The sequence below is a fragment of the Balaenoptera acutorostrata genome, chromosome 15 (assembly GCF_949987535.1).
Source record: "Balaenoptera acutorostrata chromosome 15, mBalAcu1.1, whole genome shotgun sequence".
In the NCBI taxonomy this organism is placed as follows: domain Eukaryota; kingdom Metazoa; phylum Chordata; class Mammalia; order Artiodactyla; family Balaenopteridae; genus Balaenoptera; species Balaenoptera acutorostrata.
The window spans coordinates 88,885,755-88,906,648 of NC_080078.1; the positions used below are offsets into that span (position 1 = coordinate 88,885,755).

Here is a 20,894-nt window from a genome sequence, read left to right on the forward strand (position 1 = left end):
TCTCTCTCCATTGATTTAGATATTCTTTGATTTTTTCATTAGAGTTTTGTGATTTTCCTTCTATAGATCCTGTACATACTTTGTTAGATTTATACCTAATGTATTTCTTTTTTTTTGTTGCTAGCAGCTAGCGGGAGCCAGGCAGGTGGCCTAGATGCACGTCTCCACCCTGCACTTGCTCTCGGGGTAACGGGAACCTCCGTTTGCCTCAGTTTCCCCATCTGGTCTGCTGTGAGGATACAGTGAGCTTTCATCTGTAGGTCACTGAGAGCCGCACCTGGTGGGGAGCCCCTGTGTCAGGATTTGGAAATAAAGGCCACTGGCCTTCTGCTCTTCACGCAGGACATTTCCAAACTTCCTTCAACGACTGGCTTTAGCAGTTAGTTTAAACAGGAAGTCTGCCTTGGGCCCACTTTGCTTTGGTTCAAGAGGAATATCTTTGATGTCCGAGTTCCTGGGCCTTTGACCCACTGGGCGCACATGCGTGTTTTTACCCCACAAGCAGGAGGGGGCACAGGGCCCATCACCAGGTGGGTCAGCCGCGGGCCGGCCGGGCCATGCAGCTGCCACAGAAGGCCAGGCATCTCCCCCTGGGTGGACCCCAGCCTCCCTCCGACTGTCCAGCTCACAGACGGGCTGCTGCGGCTTTCCTTGGGTGCCCATGGCCACGGGGAACAGAGCCCCGGAGCTCCCCGCCCCTTGTCGGGTGATGGACGAGGAGCCAGGTGTGCGCGTGTCCCAGGGGGCCCGCAGCTTCGTCCCACTCCCACCGCCCGGCCAAGGTCAAGGGAGCCCTGGGTCTAGGCCAGAGCCCCAAGCAGCCACCTTTGGTTTAGGAAAAGTAGGTCAATCAACCGGGCGAGAGTGGCCCTGCTCCTCCCCGTTCCCCGGTGAGCATGTCTCCTCCTGCGGGTCGGGATGACCGTGGGGCGGCCACGGCCTGCGGACCCTGCTGACATCTGGGTGAAAGGGGCCTCTGGTGGCCTTGTCACGTCCCTGCGAGATGCCTGGGATCCCAGGCGGTCTGTGTCCTGAGAGCCACAGAAAGCAGACCCGCATGGGTATCACGCAGCCATGAATATTCATGCAAGCAATTGACTCGCAAATCCCAAGTAATTTACATGTCATAAACAGTGTGTGGATGTCTGTCTTTTCGGAATAAGAGCTGTCAGAGAAAATGAATCTTGATTACCAGTCGAAACAGGGAAACAGACTCTGTGTCTGCACCCACGTCTCTGTCTGCATCCTCGCAAGGCCACCTGGAGACACCTTTGTGCGACCATCCTTCAAAGTCTCAGCTCCAGGGGATGAACATTAGCGAGAATAAGGAGAGAAGGAAGCGGTGGTTTCCAGCGCGAGCTGCGGGCTGACATGCCCGCCCACACTCCTCTCTGCGGGCTGTGAGCACTGTCGCAGGGACGGTGGTGTCCCTCGGTCAGGGGCACTCAGGGCTCCGTGTGGAGTCAGTCTGTGTCCCTTCCAGTGTTCCGGACTGGGAGACGGTCTAGAAATCGTGGCTGCAATTGACTGGCTTGGGGCCTCTCACCCAGTGATGCGCTGGGTCAGCTCAGGGAGGGCACGGCGCAGTGGTCCGGCCTTTGAGAGGGAGGGGCCCCCACCCTCTGGTGGCCGCTCTTGACTTGGGTCTCAGGTGATACGGAAGGTTCTGAGCTGGGTGAGCAGACCTCACGTGAGGGGTCCGTGACGAAGGTGTGATTAATGTACGGTCCCCGTCAAGCCCTGTGACAGCCCCGACGTCGTTGCTCCCAGCACCACTAATGATAGTTTCGAGAGCCGACTCTGATCCCCGTGGCCACCCTTGGGGCTTGGGGCTCTCCCGACTGTCCCTGTTTATAGGTGAGGAGACTGAGGCTCAGGTGGGGAAGCCGCTTGCTCTGCCTCTTATCCTGGGACTCGCCGCCCCTCCCAGTGTCCTGTCCTCAGCGCTTAGTTCCTTGACAAAACTCTGGCTCATTTCTGAGGCTTGGTGGGTGAGAGGACAAAAGAAGAGGATACCTTCCTGGGAGCACCCCCTGCGGCCTCTGCCCCCTGGGAAATCTTGGTGCATCTGGATTCTTCGTGGGGTACAGAGAAGGCCATGATTTGTTTCTGGAAGCTATGGCCCCAAACGCAGGCTGCCCTGGGGTCCCTGCTGCTCCTGTAGTGTCCTCCAGAGGGACTGCTTGCCCACTGTTCTTACAGGGGGGCTTCATTTTTTAGCGCAACTTTGCTCATGGCTCCTTTTAAATGAATGACTCATCCTTGACCTTGTGCAGATGCTGACGCATCCTGTTTTGGGGGTGACCAGGGGGTCCGGGGGCTGCACCTCTGTCTCCCCCGCTGACCAGAGGTGGGACCAGGGGAGTGCAGGCGCCACGGGCTGTGGGATGGATGCCACCTGGAAACCGTTCTGCGTGGCTTCTCGTAAGAACTCCAAGCTGCCCTGTGTGCGGTGCGGTGCCCAGTCTGAATCCCGGGGAGCTTTCGGTGTAAAATACACACCCGTGATTCCAGAGAGCTTGTATGAAGGGAAAATGTACAGGATCTCACTAACGCTTTTTATACTATAAAATAAATAAAATCTATTAATGAAATTATTTTCACCTGTATCTACTTTTTTTAGTGCAGTCCCTAGAAAACTGTAAATCATTTACGGCTGGCACAAACTGCACTATTCTATCGGGCTGTACAGCCGCAGGCACTGCCTCCGGGAAAGGAAGCTGCCTGTCCGTGCACACAAAGCTCCCGTGTGTGCCAGAGCCTCCCCCAGGTTAGGGCCCCCCCATGTGGAGACAGCTCATCCCTTCCTTTGCCAGCTGTTCTGGACTGAATGTTTGTGTCCCCCCAAATTCATGTTTTGAAGCACTACCCCCAAAGTCATGGTATTAAGGGACAGGGCATTTGTGGGGTGATGAGGTCATGAGGGTGCAGCCCCCATGATGAATTAGCGCCCTTATAAGAAGAGGCCAGAGAGCCCCTCGCCCTCTTTCTGCTACATGAGGACACGGAAGGCAGCCTCACCTGAGACCGTCCACTCCGGCACCTGGTCTCGGCCCTCCAGCCTCCAGAGCTGTGAGAAGTAGACTCTGCCGTTCATGAGCTGCTCAGTTGAGGGTACTGTGTTAGGGCAGCCCGGACGGGCGGTCATTCATTTGTTCGTTCACACGGTCAGTGTGTGGGTGACTGGAGGGCACCAGGCTCTGTCCCCAGGCAGCCACGGGGCGGGGTGGCAGCAACTAAGAGACACGCATCATCACAAGTACCCGGGGGAACCGCTCTCCCTCGGCCTCTCCACCCTCCCCGGCTGTGCCACTGCCCACCTGGCCTGCTGGGGGCGTGAGGACGGCCTGCCCCTGCCTGGCACTCTGAACAGCCCCGTTCACAGTCATGCAAATCGCCGTAATTGCAGGTGGGAGGTGGGGCCACAGGAGAGGCTGAAAGCCTGTCTGCTCCGCGCACAGGCGCCCGGTTCAGCTGGATCGCGCTTCTGCATCAAAAACCTAACGTCAGCGGCTTGACACACTCCCAGTCTAACAAATGAACCGATTGTGCCTTTGGGACAAACACGGCGTTAGGAGGGAGACTGAGTTCCTTGCGTGGGTGGGAGAGGACGCAGAGGAAGTGGCCCCGGATGAGATGCCCACTGCAGGGGGCAGCCCCTACGGGGTGGGCAGCCCCCAGCCTCCTCCGCGCGGTGGAGGACAGGTTGGTGGCCACGCCCCAGGTGCCACCCTGCCCATCGCTCCCTGGGGGCAGGTAACCCCCGGGAGCCGTCTCCATCCGCTCAGGCCGCTCTGATGGACCAGGCTGGGGGCTTCTAACAACACGTGTGTTTCTCACAGCCCTGGGGCTGGACAACCAGGGTCCAAGCGCTGGTACTGACCGTGTCCTCTCCCTGTCCTCACGTTGGGGGGCGAGCGGGGGCCTCCCTGGGCCTCTGACCCCATTACGGGGCTCCACCCTCACGACCTTGTCACCTCCGGGAGGCCCCACCTCCTAACACATCACCTTGGGGGGTAGGATTCGACAGGTGAATTTCATAGGACACACTTTCTGTCCACAGCGGTGTCGCCCCCTCTGTGTAATGTGAGGTTGGAGCGAGGGTTAGAAACGTAACACACAAAATAAATACACAGGTGGGGGGGGCACCAGGGACGTAGTCTGTGAGGCTGTGAGGCTGGGCCTGCAGACCCCACTCGGGGGGCGGGTGGCAAATGGCAAAGCAGTGGCCAGAGAGCCAGGGTTCTGGCCAACCCCTATTTCTGGCTGAGAGCTTTCTTCAAAGGCATCTAGTCTGAACATCAAATTTGGATTCCGGGTTCAAGCACCCTCTTCATTAGAGTCTAATTTTCAGAGCCAGGTAATTATCGTCTAAATCTGCTAATTTTCATCCCTCAACAGAAACCAGTGTGCGGTGATTATAATAAGCCTGGGTGTTGGCCGAGGGGAAGTTTGTTCAGAAACACGTCCCCTCGGTGGTGGCATGGACTGGGGGCCCCAGGGTCTGCTCGGAATCAGGGGTGCAGCAGCTCAACGGCGTGGAACCTGATGGCCTTCTCAGTGGCGACTTGGAGGGAGGCCAAGGCCTCGAGCTGCCATGAGTCATTTCCCTCGTTGAAGTGACCAGCCGGGCTCTGCGTGAGCCAGTGTCACCCAACCATACTCAGGTCCGCTCACCCACGTGCAGTAAAGCCAATCTGCTGTCACCTGGTTGTGATGAAGGAAAATACAGCGTTTCTTGTTGGCGACAAACATGGAGTCCAGGGCAGCTAGCGCTGAAAAAGCCCAAACTCCCCAATGGGTTTCAGGAGAGCATTTTTAAAGGCCCAGTTGGGTCGGGGGGTGGGGGGGGGGAGTCGCAAGGTATGTGATCAGCTCGTGCACAATTAATTCTCTGATTGGCTGACAGTGAGGTAACAGGGTGGGGTCACAGGGGTTCACATTAACAATCCTCAGACTCCAGGAGGCCTGGGGGCTACATGATCATGGTCATCAAGTACTTAACATCTTCCGTTTGGTGGGGGTTTTAGCATCTATGAAACAACTCAGGAAGTGTGCATCAGATACTGTGAGTACTTCAGAGAGGAGCTACAGCAGAGGACGTGGGGGAGGGGTCTGTCCCGGGAAGGACCCAGAGGCCCTGCTCGGTTACACCAAGAGCAAACAGGACCAGACACGGGAGACAAGTGTGCACACACGCAGCCTACACACACGTGCACACATAGACACAGACACACATACACAGTAAGCGGGACCGAGGTTTGGGGGCTTGAGGGAAGACCACTTAGACACCGTCAAAGCACAGACCCCTTAAAGGAGGCCGGTCACTCATCTCAAGCTGGGCTCAGCTGCCCAGGGCCCTCTCATGTTTGATTTCACCCTCACTTGAGTTTGATTCAGCAGCCAGCTCTTCTCTTTCAAGCTTTAATTACACACTGCTGGTTTTTCAAGAAGTCAGACCCACAGGTCAGATTCTCTGATGAGCCTCTCTTCGCGGGAAATAAAAGTAAAAGACACTGCCCCCACCCCCACCATGCTCCTTACCCTACTCTGCAGTGTGGCGGGAGGGGTGGGACACCACAGGTGGTGCCCAGTTACCTTTATAAAACCAGTCTCCACCTGGCCAGCTGGCTGCTGGCAATCTGTCCCTAGAACCAGAGTCTATAAAGAGATAAAAAAATAGTCCCTAAATTCTGGGGTCAGATAGCCCAGTCAGCCACACAAATGACCACTGCCCACCACTCCCCCTGCATCCCCCTGCCTTCACAGGACCTGTTGCCAGTGCTTGGGGCAGGGGGTGGGGGGGGGATTGTATTTTATTTAAACAAGGTTTCCCTCCAAGGAGAAAATGCAATGGTGGGACAGATAAATTAAAAACACAGCACTTTGTAAGGCAGTGTCTCAGCTAACCTCTGCTGCGTAACAAAAGAGCCCCAAACTTATTGGCTTAAAACACTAGCTATTTATTTGCTTGTGATCCGTTGGATGGCAAGTTGAGCTGGCTCAGCCGGTCTCAGCTGGGGTCACTCACATGGCCTCGGTCATCTTGTGGCTGCACTGGGCCTGGATGGGTCTGAGACAGCCTCATTCATCTGTCTGGAGGCTGGTGCTGGCTCTCACCTGGGCCTCTGTCCCAGGGTGAGAGGCAAATCAGGGTCTCTTCACATGGTGGCCGCCACATTCTGAGAGAGCCAGCAAGAGAGTGTGAGGCCTGGCTGGGAAGGCACAGGCCAACACGGCCGCTGCATTTCGCTGGTCAGAGCCAGCCCAGTCGAGGGGTGGGCCACAGACCCTACGTCTCTGTGAGGAGTGGCCAAGTCACGTTGCAAGAGGTGGGCGTCCAGGGTGGGAGCCACTCTCGGCCGTCCTAAGGGCCATCTGCCACGGGCCACAGGGTGGCAAGTTCATGGCACAGTCTGGTCCAGGAGAGCTTGTGAGGAGCTGCCTCACCATCTGGGATACCTAGGGGAGCCTAGGTGCCACCGCACGGCCCCTGGGGGGTCCTGGTGATTGTGAGGATGCGGGCAGGCACAGTACTGCCCCTGGGCAAGCGTGCCACTCGGTGGTGTGGGGGCCGGTGGCGGCCAGTCCAGAGACACCTGGACATACGGGGCTAGAGCCGTGCCTGGGCCTCAGGGGAAAGCAGCCACCGTGATCGGCTGTCTCCCCGCCCAAGGGGTGACCTTGAAGTTGTTTCTCCCATCATAGGAGTGCTCAGGCCTGGGGTCGCTGTGGGTTTTACCCTGTAGCTCTGCGTTGGTAAGAATCTGCGGTTAGTCCATGGGGACGACGACAGACTGACCAGAAGAGGCAGAGACCTCTCGGCGCTGACCGTTATGCAACCGACCGCATCAGTGGCCTCAAGTGGCGGGCTTGCCTACCAGCTCAGCCCAGGCTCAGCCCAGTACAGGGACCAGGCCCATACAGGGAGGGAGGCCAAGGCCCGGGAGTGCCTCCAGTGGCCTCCCTGGCCGGGGAGGGGCCGGTGTTAATTGAAGGGGGGAGGGGCAAAAGGTTGCCCTGAATGAGCCCCAGTGAGTGCACCTGGAACAGTTTCTAGAGGCTGCAGTTAGCGCCCAGGTCGATGGTGGGAGACATGGGCCAGCAACACCAGGAGCAGAGGACGGGGGACCCCAGCCTGTGGGGGCTCGTGCACCCACCTCGAGGGCAAACCGATGCCCCGAGTTCCTGCCCCTCCCCCATGTCTCCTCAAGTGTCTGCAGGTTGCAGGTACCCAGGCTTGGCTGGGAAGGCAACTCCAAGATGCCCCCACGCTGCAGTTTACCCTGCGATTCTACCGAGGGGGAAAAACCCCAATTCACGAACTCAGTGAGTCATTCTGGGGGAGGAGGGGCCCTGGCAGCTCAGGGCACCTCCTGGAAGATGGACTTGTTGGAAGACTCGGGAAAGCATCTCTGCTCAGGGCACTTCCATGGGAAAGAGACTCAAATTGTTGGAGGAAAAACGTAAGAAGGAACCTCTGACCTGGGAGGTCAGCAGCAGCAGAGACACCTGCGCAGAAGGAGACGTGCTCTGCCCTGGAGCCTCCTGCACCGCCAAGTGCGCGGCTCCAGGGGCCCTGAGAGGCTGAGGGTGTAGGGGGACCTCCTCTCGGCATCACCCTCGCTGCCCCCATGTCCACCCACCCCGGGGCCTGCCTCAGCCCCCCAGTCCCTCCCAAACTTCCCTGTGTCCATCCCCACAGGCACCGCCCTAACACAGATGCATCACCTCCCTCCTGGGCCCTCTGCCCCCAGGCCCTACCCACCCTGCCCGCAGAACTCTCCCGAAATGCAAACGCCGCTGCACCCGCAGTCCCCTGCTTCGCCCCTGCCCCCTTCACCCCGCCCCGTCTTCCATGACCAGGAGGAAATGGCCCACTGTCTGGGATCTGACGCCACCCGGCCCCCCGGGCTCCCGAGATCTCACGTGCTCCCCTCCTTCTCAGGCCCATGGGTGTCCCTCATCCCTCAGGTCTCCGTATGGAGGTCCCTCCTCCAGAAAATGGCCCCTTTCCCCCCAGTCTGGACCTCGAGCTCACCTCCATGCCATGTTTGTCCACCTGTCCTCCATGCTCACCTCAGCCTATGTGCTGGGTGCCTCGCATACAGCAGGTGCTCAATAAGTGCTTGTGACGTTTAGACAAGGTGGGCTTGGGTGCACGGTGCATTCAGAGGATGGAGGACGGAGCGTGGAGCACAGGCTGGTGGGCCTGCGGTGGGGAGGGGAGGGGCGGGGGTGGGGAGGCTGCGGGTAAACAGAAGGGAGGGTGCTGGAACATTCCAGAAGAGACGCAGCGCCTGTCCCTGTTCAAGTCCGCGGCTCCTGGGCTGGGAGGAAGCCGGCTGCCCTGGGCCTGTCTCCAGGTAATCGCCTGAGTCACAGGAGGCCTGAGCAGCACAGCCTCGTTTCCTGAAATCGCATCACGAGGAAAAGAAGGGCTGATGAGCCTTGAGTGGAACATTAGGAAGGCCTCTTGGCGGTCCCTGCAAGCCTCTGGCCTGGCTCTCAAGAGAGGGAGGCTTCCCTGGGTGCCAATCAGCAGCCCCCCCGGCCCCTTCCCCCCCAGCCCTCGAGCTCAGACCGTCAACAGTGCTCCAGGCGCCCAGGGCCTGGGTCAGGCAGGGGTCCTTCTGCAGGGGTGCGGGGAGGGCAGGAACTGGGCTGGGGGCCAGCCTGGGCCGTCCTCAGTCCCCTGGCCTTCAAGGTGGACCAGCCACCCCCATCTTCATAGGCAGGAGATAGGCCCAGCGTGAGAAGGGGACGTGCCCAGGGGGCGTGGCAAGACCCCAGCCTGGGCTGCTCTGCTTGTCACTCCAGTTCTAGAAACAGAAGTCACCCCACAGGCCCGCCTCTCACACGCGTGTGGAGAGCAGTGAGTCTCGTGTGCCCTGGGCCGTTCACATGATGCAAAGGCCAAGGCTGTTCGCTGTTGCAGAGGGGCCCTGTGCAGCCGTGAAGGAGGACAGCGTAGTGGAACGCCATGTGGTCACGCAGCCGCGTGGAGGCCCGTGGTCTCTAGGGGATGGAGGAAGAACGGTCTTTAACAGATACGGTCGTCGGGGGAACGAGCTTTGGAATGGCGCTGGGCAGCTGGCCGGCACCCACCGGCGTTCCCTCTTCCTTTACTGATTGACTTTTGTCCTGGAGAGGAGCACAGCCGGGCCCGCCGGCACTGGTGGGGACCAAGTGGGGGCGGGGCGCAGGACCCCACCATCATTTCTAAGGAGGCCCCTGCTGCTAATCACAGCCATTCGGGGTGGAAGCCCCAGGAGGCCTGGCTGAAGGAGCAAAAGTGTCACTTCCCGGGGCTAAGCCCAGAGCACAAGGTCCCCTCCACGCCCAGGGGCTGGTCAGCTTGGGAAAAAAACTAGAGCCAAACGCTGGTCCAGTGGGGCCTGGGGGGACGTGGGTGGCCGCTCCCAGCCCCCCTCCCTCACACCAGCCGCTCGGCTCCGGGTCCACCATAATCAGATTCCCCGCAAGCAGGGATGGATCGCTAATTCTATTGAAAGGAGCCGAGACACCGGGTACAGGGCCAGACGTCCACGGAGATCACAGTTACCACTCTGCCAGTGGATGGTAATTCAAAATTGGGAAGGAACAGGATATTTGCTAAGCTGCCCACACACTGACATGGCAAGAAAACACTGAAAATCGTGGGATTGGAGATTCAATCCCACAACTGAATCACAGAATTGGAGATTCAGCTGCCAGCGAACACGCAGTAGGGCCGCTTCCCCGCCCACCCCTAGAGGTGGAAGACAGGCCCCGGGCTGAGCCCAGGCTTCGTGCTGCATCTGCAGCACCACTCCTTCCTAAGCGCTTTCTGAAATGCACGTGACACCAGCTTGGACCCGGTCCCAACAGCACGGCGGTGCCCGGTCCTGCAGGACTCACTCCCAGGCACGGCTGGGGGATTCGCAAAGTTCCCCAGAAATCCACTCCCAACGTCCATCAGCCACCAGGGGCTCTTGATTAAGACCAGGGCCCCAAGTTTTCCTGGCATGGAGCAGAGAACGTTCTTCGATGGCTTGACTTCCTTCAAGGGTGCGTGCAGAGCACTCTGTGTGGAACCGGCACCACTTTTACTCCTGAATCAAGGTGGCCCTACACGGGAGAAAGGCACACACAGAAGGCTTGGCAACCGACCGTGGGGGCTCATGTTCGGACCGGGAGCCACCCTGCAAGACAGAACTTGTCACGAGCAAGAAGATGGTCAGCGTCGTGGTGTGAGGTGCCGGTGGGGGTGAGAGCTGGGGCGCACCTGCCGTGGTCCGTGGTTTCATGGTAGGTGACCAGGTGACCGCTAAGGTGCCTCCCTGCCCACATTCCATGAGACACAGAGGCGGGGGCCGGGCCCGGGGTCAGACATCCACCCCCCTGCCCTGCGCCTGTCCTTGTCAAGGAGTTTTACAGCCCCGTTGGTTGCTAATTAGCAGATGTCCCACTGATTTGAATGTTCTCATGGGCTTTTTAGCCAACAGATATCTGAAAACACGGCAAACAGGACTTCAGTCTACAGATGGTCTCGATGCAGTTTTGAGATGGGATGGCATGACCGGAACGCGCCTCACCACCCCAGCTTCCACACCCAGGGTGATTAACGAGCCCCCCACCAACGCACAGCCAAGGCCAGGCCCCCAGCACCTGCCCTGTGTGCTGCTGAGGGCAGGATCCCATCCTGTCTCTCCTCGAGGACGGCGACCCTGGTACAGGTGGAGGGACAGGCGTGGTGGGAAGGCCATTTCCCGAATCCGATCGAGGGTCCCCCGGCAGCCCGGCTGGTGCCAGCGCTCAGCACAGCCGGGACCAGGCGAGATGCAGCTGCAGGGCGGAGGGGTCAGCACAGCCGGGACCAGGCGGGATGCAGCTGCAGGGCGGAGCGCTCAGCACAGCCGGGACCAGGCGGGATGCAGCTGCAGGGCGGAGCGCTCAGCACAGCCGGGACCAGGTGGGATGCAGCTGCAGGGCGGAGCGCTCAGCACAGCCGGGACCAGGCGGGATGCAGCTGCAGGGCGGAGCGCTCAGCACAGCCGGGACCAGGCAGGGTGCAGCGGCAGGGCGGAGCGCTCAGCACAGCCGGGACCAGGCAGGGTGCAGCTGCAGGGCGGAGCACTCAGCACAGCCGGGACCAGGCGGGATGCAGCTGCAGGGCAGAGCGGTCCTCCGTGTCTCCAGCACTCCAGGAGGGTAAAGACTCCCACGTACAGGGCTGCTGGCCGCGCGGGCAGCGGGGACTTGGTGGGGGCCTGTTGCAGAGGTTACAGGCTGCTCGCCTGCCCTTCATCAGCGGACGGGAAGGGTCTGGGGACACGGTGGGGTGTCCCTGTTGATCCCCGCCCCCAGCTGGCTTGGGGCTCCCACTCCCCGGTCCCTCCCCACCCGGGCTTCCCAACCACAGTTCCTCCCAGCCGGGCGCTCCTGCCCACCGGGGCAGCCCCTCCACAGCGATGGGCGCTGTCCATGGTCCTGAACCCTAAGGCGCCCTGGGGCACGAGCATTCTCTCCACTCGAAGTCGCTGGTGACTCTGGTCAGTCCTCTCCCAGAAACTCCAAACCTGAAGAGGGGCACGGGGACCAGCGTGGAACAGAAGGGAGATCAAAGAAAGGGGAGAGTAATGGACAGAGGTTCAGTCCTGAGAGATCACCGCGGAGCCGTGGCCTTTGGACTAGAAGTTGTTCTCAAATTTTTGCAGTTACCCAAAGTGTCCCCTCTGGGAAGCTGGGGGTGGGGCATGCATCCACCGAAGTGAGGTCCCCCGACACTTGCCCCCGACCAGGGGGTTCTCTGTTTGTCTGCTCTCTGCGTGTCACAGGCCCCAGGGCACGGAAGCAAGCACTGGGCTGTGGGTCAGACTATGTCTGGGCTTTTTCTTCTATAAAGTGAGAGCACCAATAGCTTCTATGTGCATATTCCACAAGGTGACACATGCAAGTCACTGAACATGCGTCTGGCTCGTGGAAAGCACTCTGTTAAGAGTTAGCTAAAGGGGGGCTTCCCTGGTGGCGCAGTGGTTAAGAATCTGCCTGCCAATGCAGGGGACACGGGTTCGAGCCCTGGTCCGGGAAGATCCCACATGCCACAGGGCAGCTAAGCCCGTGAGCCACAACTACTGAGCCTGCCAGCCACAACTACTGAGCCCATGTGCCACAACTACTGAAGCCCGCGCACCTAGAGCCCGTGCTCCTCAACAAGAGAAGCCACTGCAATGAGAAGCCTGCGCACCGCAACTAGAGAAAGCCCGTGCTCAGCAACAAAGACCCAATGCAGCCAAAAATAAAAAATTTTTTTTAATTTATTAAAAAAAAAAAAAAAAGAGTTAGCTAAAGAGTGTGTATCAACCAGAAAGTGGAAGTCCTTTATACTGAGCCAAAATCTGGTACTAGAGCCACCTAATGGTGGGTGGCACTGCATTGTGAGGAGCTGGGACTGGTGGCCGGAGGGGCCGAGCTGAGCCCGGAGCTGCACACAGTCCGTGGGGCCCCTTCCCCTCCCCGAGGTGGCCTTTCTGGCCCTAAGATGACTCACTTGGTGCCTCAGCAATGCAGGCAGTTCTTGGGGAGGTTCGGGGTCCCTCCCCTGCAGGCACACGCTGGGCTTCTCCTCAGACACTCAGGCCTGCGGTCAGTGCTCTGACCCACGGAGCAGCAGGCCCTCGACGCTGGTCTGTCTTCTTTCCCAGACGCTTGTCTGCCGTGGGCCGCGTGTGCCCTCCTGGGTGGGATCCCAGCAGCGTCCGGAGGGTCTGGGTGCTCATGAGATGAGGGATGTTGGAGGGCAGAGTTACTCGGACAATGTCAGCCCGGGAGATTCTGGGCTGTGTCACCTTGGAGGACAGTTTCTGCCCTCCCGGCCCTGGTGTCCCGCCTATGAAGCGAGGGTGGATGCCCTGAGATCTGGTCCCCTCCACCTCCAACAGCCCCGTCCCAGGGCGGCACGGTGGGGTGCGTGGTTCTCGTGTCACTGTGGGAGCAGGGGCCCGGGCACCTGTCACAGGACACACGGTCATTCCACTCAGGTGCCTTAAGGTCAAGAGGGCGTGCCCGGAGCCCCCCAGCTCCCTGCCCGTTCCCTGAGTCGGCCTGGGTCAGCCTCCGTTAGGCTTCTCTCCCGGGAGCCGTCCTGGGCGTAGAGGCGGCTCCTTACGTTACGGAGGCACCAGCTGCTCTCTGCTTGCTCTTTTCACTAAACCGTGACCTTGGCCGTCCCTGTGGGTCATTCTCAGCATCGACGGCGCCCCGTGGTGTGGATATGCCATAACTTATCAAGCGGCCCGAGTGGGTGGGCGTTGGACTCGTCCTGGGGTTTTGCTTTTCGAGCAAGGCTGCGCTGAGTGACAGTGACAAACGGGGACTCTGGAGTGACTTGCATCATTGTTCTGCCCTTGGTGGTGGCCGAGAGGGAGGGGGCTCTCAGCATTTGCTGGGTGAGGAGGTTAGGAGAAGGTGGTCCCTAAAGCCTGGCCCTGGCTGGACTGGTCATCTGCTGGGGGCGGCCCCTGCCAGGCCAGCGAGGCCATCTACATTGGAGGGTTTGACAGGGCGCCCCTTTTCTCCGCCTCTCCCCTCAGAAGCTGTTGTACAAGCTGCTGAGTTTTGCAAACACCCTGAGCGATATTTTTATTTATTTATTTATTTATTTTTGGCTGCGCTGGGTCTTTGTTGCTGCGTGTGGGCTTTCTCTAGTTGTGGCGAGTGGGGGGGGTCTACTCTTCGTTGAGATGCGCGGGCTTCTCAGTGCGGTGGCTTCTCTTGTTGCGGAACACGGGCTCAGCAGTTGTGGCTTGTGGGTTCTAGAGCGCAGGCTCAGTACTTGTGGCGCACGGGCTTAGTTGCTCTGCGGCATGTGGGATCTTCCCGGACCAGGGCTCGAACCTGTGTCCCCTGCGTTGGCAGGCGGATTCTTAACCATTGCGCCACCAGGGAAGCCCCTGAGCGGTATTTTGCACCTCCCCACTCACTGCAGGCTGGTGTTGAGCCGTGAAGCTCAGTAGTCCAGGGGCTGTCTCTTTACCTAAACACAGTGGGATCAGTCAGAGAGAAACAGGCCGGTACAAGACAAGCTGTTGCCCCTCAGAGGAAGGGTAGACGAGACGACAGCCTTGAAGAAGGAGGGAGAGGCGTGAGGACCTCCTGACTGCGGGCCAGGCTATGTGCCTCCCATTGGCACCCCGCACCTGTTTGCAGCAGGTCGGGGACAGCCCTTCCTCCCAGACAGACCTGTGTCCTGTTCCACTTTCTTTTTATTGCTTAACCATTTCACTCCCTGTCCCTCACAAAATTACAGATGCTGGAGAGCAGAGACGAGGCCCTCCAGGGTGCTCTCCTTTCACCTGTGAGGGCCCATTCTTAGGCAGGTCTCCCACACAAGGTGGGAGAACAGAACCAATGGCCGCAAAAGCAGTTTCCTGCTCAGCAGGACCCCCACCAAGGTGGGGTCTCTCTTCTGAACAGCAGGCCTGGGGCTGGTTCTCATAGGACAAACGTGATTGGTGGAGAGGTGAACATGCGGCCTGTGTGTGTCCAGTGAGGACTCACCTGGGCCTTTTGGAATGTGCCCACTGGCCAGGAATGGAGCGAGGTGGGTGTTTCCAGGGAAGCGGACGGAGGTCCTGGGAAGGGGCAGTGGAAGCAGCAGGCCCTGAGCGTCCAGCCCCCAGCTCTGCAGCCCGTCACCCACCTCCTCCCACTGGTTCAGGCGCTGCCTTTACCACACGCCACGTTTGCCTCATCGGGAACTGCCCCTGGCCTCTCTCCTGCTCCCCTGATTTATTCGCGCCAAACTAGTCTCATACAATCTCTTTTTAGCGCCCTCCCATAGTGGGTGAGGCCTCCCGTCCCCTACTGACCTGTCACCTTCCTTTCCAGAACTTTCCTGGCTACTCTTAGATTATCTTTTTTTCCATTTGAATTTTAGAGTCAGGCTGTCTACCCCCAAGTGGTCTGACATTTTACCGGGACAAATGCATAGACGAGGAGCAGCCCTCCGCGTCCGCGTGCCTCTGTCTGGAAGGGCCCTGCTTGCCCCTCCTTCCCCTCTGTCCTTCCTGTGGCTACACTTGCAGTGCTTCCTGGGCGTCCTGCACAGGGCTTAGCAGACTCCCTTCTCTTTGCTTGTTGCCGGGGGTCGGCTGCTCCCCTGTTCCCAGAAGTTGGGGGTGCAGTGCAGGAAAGGGGTACAGGCTGAGCTCCCATCCGTGCCGTGAGCCTCGGCAAGAGAAGGCAGACCCCGGGAGTCAGGCGTTGCCCTGGTACCCCACAATCCGGGTTCGGTCTCAGTCTCCAGGCTGGAGGGGCGGGGGAGGCCGAGAGAAGACACACCCCTCCGGAAGCCCACGCCGGCCCGAGCCTCGGCCCCAGGCCTCTCTTGGGGGCGCCTGCAGTGCCGGGGCCCCTCTCCCCACTCCAGAACCTCAGGATCAGGGCCTGGACTTCTCCCAGCTGGGGGATCCGCTGGGGGCCTGGGCCCTGGTCCACTGCTCGCGGCCCCCAGAGGTGGCTGTTTTTGCTGTCTGTGCTCATCGAAGTATGGTATTTCAAATGTTTTGACATTTAAAATCTGTGTTGAATACATTTGTTTTGCTTAAATTATGCCCGGCTGTGGTGACTCACGGGAATTGGTTTGTTTCCTGGGCCCAGGCCCAGCATCCCCGTGCACCCCAGCCCAGCCCCCGGCCCAGAGCTGCCCCTCGGCCGCACCAGCCCCTCATCGTCCTGCGGGAGGGCCTCCAGACCCCCACTTGAGCTCAGTGGACGCAGGAGAGAAGGGTGCCCGGGGGAGGCCACTCCCAAGCACCCAGTGGGTGACTAGTGACGGGCGCAGGGCTGGCAAGTGTGGAAAGGCCACCTGCCGAGGGCCCACGCGGCACCTGTCCGGCGTGTTTGTCCTCTAGTTTAGGGGAGTCTTTTTCAGAAGGAGCCAGAGGTGACCTCAGCCACCATCTCCTGGATGCCTAGAGTCCTCCCAAGCGGGACCCGGAGCACCGTGGGGCGGGCAGGACCTGCAGAGGCGTCGGCCAATGCCCCGAAGAGAGGGGCGTGTGAGCTGCCCTGCTCGGGACAGACGCCTGGCATCCGGGAGGCCCAGGAGGCGAACCCGTCGACCTTCTAGAGCCTCCAGCACCTCTTGGCTTCCTGCCGGCCGCGGCCGCATTCGCAGGACAGAGCTGGACGGTCCTCCCCCTGCTGAGACCGTCCTTGTCTACCATCGAGGAGGCCTCCACGCGGGACCCTCGGCTCTGCTCTCAGGGCTGTGGGCAAACCCGAGTGAGGAGACAGAGGGGGCAGCCCGGAGCCCGGGGCACCCCCATGCAGACCCCGGGAACCAGGTGGGGCCAGTGCAGGTGTCTCTCCAGGTGCAGCCATTTGCTCTTGGACTCTGAAGTCCATGTGAGCATTGGGGGCCGCGGCGGTTGGGTGGGGGGGATGGAGAAGAGGCACCGCCCCCTCACCAGGGCTCGCGAGTTCACACTTAGATGCTCGGGCGTTGGAACATGACGTCAGGACCCGCGTGCTCAAAAGACAGCGCCAAACGCGTTTTTACTCCAGAGGCTGTTACTCCGGGGCCCTAGGAGGTGATGCCGGATTCAGGACCAGCTCGGTGGGAGGCCTGTTCCCCGTCGCTGGTCAGGGCCACACGCGTCCACTGGCGGGCTTGCGTCCCTGTCAGGAACGGCAGTGGCAGCTCAGGGAGGCCACAGCTGCTTGGGCTGAGCAGGTGCCCGTGAAGGCGGGTCTCAGCCTGGTGTCGCCGAGGGGCCGGGCTCCAGCTCAAGTCCAGGTCCAGCCATTTCTGAGCTGGTGACTTTGGCAAGCCCCTCGGCACCCGGAGACTCGGTTTCCCCAGAGGCAGAGAAACGTGGAAGGTGGAAGTGCCAACGAGAAGCGCTTTTCAACGCGCTGAGAGGCAGTGGGGCGGGGGGCGGGTCTTCCCTTCGTGTCCTAACGTGAACTGCCCGTGTGCAGGACGAGGGACGCTGGGTGAGCCATCCTGGAGAGGAGTCAGGAGGGACCGCTTCCTTGTCCAGACCTGGGAACGCAGAGCCCCAGCCCCTCACCGCAGCCGGGATGCCCCAGGGTTTTACTCCACACTGTGTACAGCCTGGGGGCTCCCCAAGCTGATGGAGAGTCTGCAAACCTCCCCCGAGCCAGGGGTGTGGGAGCGGGCGGAGAGTCAGTCTGGGAACGGACAGACCGAGCACCGCCCACGCTCCAACCCCTAAACCTGGGCCAGTGGGCGGGGCGGGCACCAGGGCGCGTCCCATGCCCCGGTCTCACGGGCCGCCCCTCTCCATCTCTCGTAGATCAACACCTTCATGTCTTTCGTGTTCCCCATGGTGGTCATCTCCGTCCTGAACACCGTCATTGCCAACAAGCTGACCGTGATGGTCCGCCAGGCGGCCGAGCAGGGCCAGGTGTGCACAGTTGGGGACCAGCATAGCTCGTTCAGCATGTCCATCGAGCCCGGCCGGGTCCAGGCCCTGCGCCACGGCGTCCGGGTCTTACGTACGTAACCGCTGGGCCCTGCGAGGGGCGGGCGGCGGGCGGCCACCAGGGGCCAGGAAAGCAGCGAGCTCGGTACCACAAACAGAAGGTTTAGAGACCCGGGGAACGGAGCGCGTCCGGGCCGAGGCTCGGAGTGCCGGCTCCCCCTGGGGTCGGGGCTTCTCTTCACTCCGTCACTCATCCATCCATCCATCCACTGATTCAGCAAGCCTCCTGGCGCCGGCTCTGAGTTGGACAGTTTGCTCACAAAGCCAGGGCCGCGGAGTTGGGGTCCCCGTGCGCGCCGGGCAGTCGGGTGCCAGCTGGAGAGGCCGGAGGTGCAGTCCCTCTGCACACATTCTAGTAGGGGATCCTGAAGGCCTGAAGGATCCTGTGGGGTGGACCCTACGTTTCTGTGGGTTGTGAGGGTCCATCCTCCCTCTGTGTGTCCCCGGGCCTGGCCTGGGCCTGCAGGTGCATCATGAGGAGGGGTCCTCAAAACAACCTGCCCCCGCCCTGCTCTCCTGAGGCAGCCCCGGCCCCCCCCCCCGGTCCCCCAGAGCACCTACCCTGTGCTTCCCACCACCCCAGCATTCACCCTCCATCTCCCCCCATGCCCCGGGCTGCCTGCCCCTCACCTTCTGCAGCCACTGGTCTTGGAAGGAAAAGGTCCCCACAGCTCTGTCCAAAAGGAACGTGATGCAGGCCCCACATGGGATGTTAAATGGTCCAGTAACCACTTTTTTAAACAGTCAAAAGAAACAGGCAAAATTCATTTGGATCATTTATTACTCCAGTATTTCCAAAATAGTATCATGTCTGCATCCATCCACATCATGTGATTGACGGGAGAGTGACTCGGGTGTGCTCTGCACTTGGGCCGGCTCGGCTCCCCACAGCCGCGGGTCAAGTGACCGACAGGCAGTGTCCAGTGGGCAGGGCCGCAGCATTTGCTTCTGCTGTGTGCGGGCAGGCTTTCTGGAACAGCCCAGTGCCACCAACCCCTGCTGCCAGCAGGCAGCACCTTCGTTGGGACCTCCCCGGCCCAGGGTCTCCACAAGCCCCCCAGGGTGGGTCTCCTGGGCCCATGGGGTCAGGGCAGCAGCCCTGGAGCAGGGACCCCAAACCCAGGACCTCCCACAGATCCCCCCATGTCGCCAAGAAGATGACGCACATCTCAGGGACCACCCTTCTCTCTGCCCCGGGACAGCACATTTGGCCCGAAGTTTTACCAAGTGGTTGGGTGCTTTCTTTTTCGTTGTGGTAGAATATACAGAGCATAAAATTTACCATCTTGACCATTTCTAAGTGCACAGTTGAGCAGCAGTGTAGATGCCCGTGTTGCTGTGGGGCTATCACCACCAACCCCCCTACCTTGTAAAACTGAAACTCTTCCCATTAAACACCAAGTCCCCACCCCCTCCCCCAGCCCCTGACAACCACCTTCTACTTTCTGTCTCTGTGAATTTGACTCCTCCAGGGACCTCCTTTAGGTGGAATCATACAGTATTGGGGTTTTTTGTGATTGGTTTATTCATATGGTGTCATGTCTTCAAGGTTCATCTATGTTGTAGCCTGTGTCAGAATGTCCTTCCTTTCTAGGGCTGAATAATATTCTGTTGTACGGATGGACCATATTTTGTTTATCCGTCATCCATTGATTTCAGCTACTCTGAATAGTAGTGCTGCTATGAGCTACTGGTATCTGTTTGAGCTCCTGCTTCCAATTCTTTGGGGGCATATACCCAGGAGTAGAATTTTAATTTATTGAATTAAAAAATATTTTTAAACAGCCAAACTGTTTTCTAAAGTGGCTGCACCATTTTACATTCCCACCAACAGTGCACAAATGTTCCAGTTTCTCCATATCCTCCCCCAAATTACTCTTTTCTGTGTTTTTCTGTTATGGTAGCTATCCTATTGGGTATGAGGTGGTATCCTATTGCAGTTTTGATTTGCATTTCCCTAGTGATCAGTGATGTTAAGCATCTTTTCATGTACTTATTGGCCATTTGTATCTCTTCTTCGGAGAAATGTCTATTCAAGTCCTCTGCATGCTTTTGTATTGGGTTGTTTGATTTTTGTTGTTGAGTTTTCTATATACCCAGGATATTAATCCCTTAACAGATATGTGATGCAAATATGTTCTCCCATTCTGTAGGTTGCCTTTTCACTCTGTCAATTGTGACCTTTAATACACAGTTATTTATTTTTATATAGTCCAAATTATTTATTTTTTCCTTTGTTGTCTTTTCAAATTCAATGTTGTGAAATTTTTGTCCTATATTTTCTTCTAAGAATTTTATACCTTAGCTTTTATGTTTAGATCTTTGATCCATTTTGAGTTAATTTTTGCAGATGTTGTGAGGTAAGGGGACAGCTTCATTCTTTTGCATGTAGGGATCCAGTTTTCCCAGAACATTTGTTGAAAAAACAGCCCTTTTCCCTTTGATCTTGGTGCCCTGTAGAAAGTCATTTGACCATATATGGGAGGGCTTATTTCTGGGTCCTCTGTTCTAGTCCATGGGTCTGTACATCTGTCCTCATGCCGATACCACTCTGTTTGGATGACTGTAGCTTTGTGGTAGGTTTTGAAGTCAGGAAGGGTGAGTCCTCCAGCTTTGCTCTTCTTTCTCGAGATTGCCTTGGCTGTCCAGCATCCCTTGAGATTCCCAATGAATTCTTCTATTTCTGCAAAAAATGTCATCAGGATTTCCACAGAAATTCCACTGAATCTCTAGATCACTTTGGGCAGCACTGTCATCTTAACACTATTAGCTATTTCAGTCCACGAACACGGGACATCTCCCTCCACCCCCCTGAGGCCCGTATCCCTCTGTGTCTCAGGTGCCGTGGTCATCGCCTTCGTGGTCTGCTGGCTGCCCTACCATGTGCGACGCCTCATGTTCTGCTACATTTCGGATGAGCAGTGGACCCCGTGAGTACGGGAGGCTGGGGCCAAGAGGGTGAGGCTTGGGCTGGGGGCATGCTCCCCAAAACAGTTGGATGTAGGGGTTGGGGGCACTGAGAGGGGCAGCTCAGGGTGGGCGGGGGCGGTCAGCGTCCCCCAAAAGGCCCTCAGGTGTGGCTGTGATAGGGCAGGGAAGGCAGAGGCCATAGAGGGACAGACACCCTGGAAGCCGCTTCATAAAAGGAAAGTAAGTCCTAAGACAGTCAGTACAAGACAGTTTTGGGGGCGTCTGGAGAGCGACAGGAAGGGCTGGCGCTGCCAGCTGTGGGAGGAGTGATGGCGACTGTCGGGGCCCCCAGACCACCCCCAGCCTGGAGGAGTTGCCAGGAGGACCCCTGGGACTCTGAGAGCATCACACCCGCACTATGACGTATGGACACCGGCCTGGCCAGCTGGCCTCCCCACGACGGTAGCCTCAGCCCCACTGCGTGAGCTC

At 58.8% G+C, this 20,894-nt stretch overlaps 1 protein-coding gene across 1 annotated transcript in view; it reads left to right on the forward strand.

The window, feature by feature from the left end:
* NTSR1 (neurotensin receptor 1) overlaps positions 1-20,894 on the forward strand; it is a 46,998-nt gene that overhangs the window by 25,217 nt on the left and 887 nt on the right. Inside the window, exons 2-3 of the mRNA XM_007185209.1 lie at positions 17,307-17,508; positions 20,335-20,425. Coding sequence (XP_007185271.1) covers positions 17,307-17,508; positions 20,335-20,425 — 293 coding nt within the window. The remainder of the gene's footprint in view (positions 1-17,306; positions 17,509-20,334; positions 20,426-20,894) is intronic.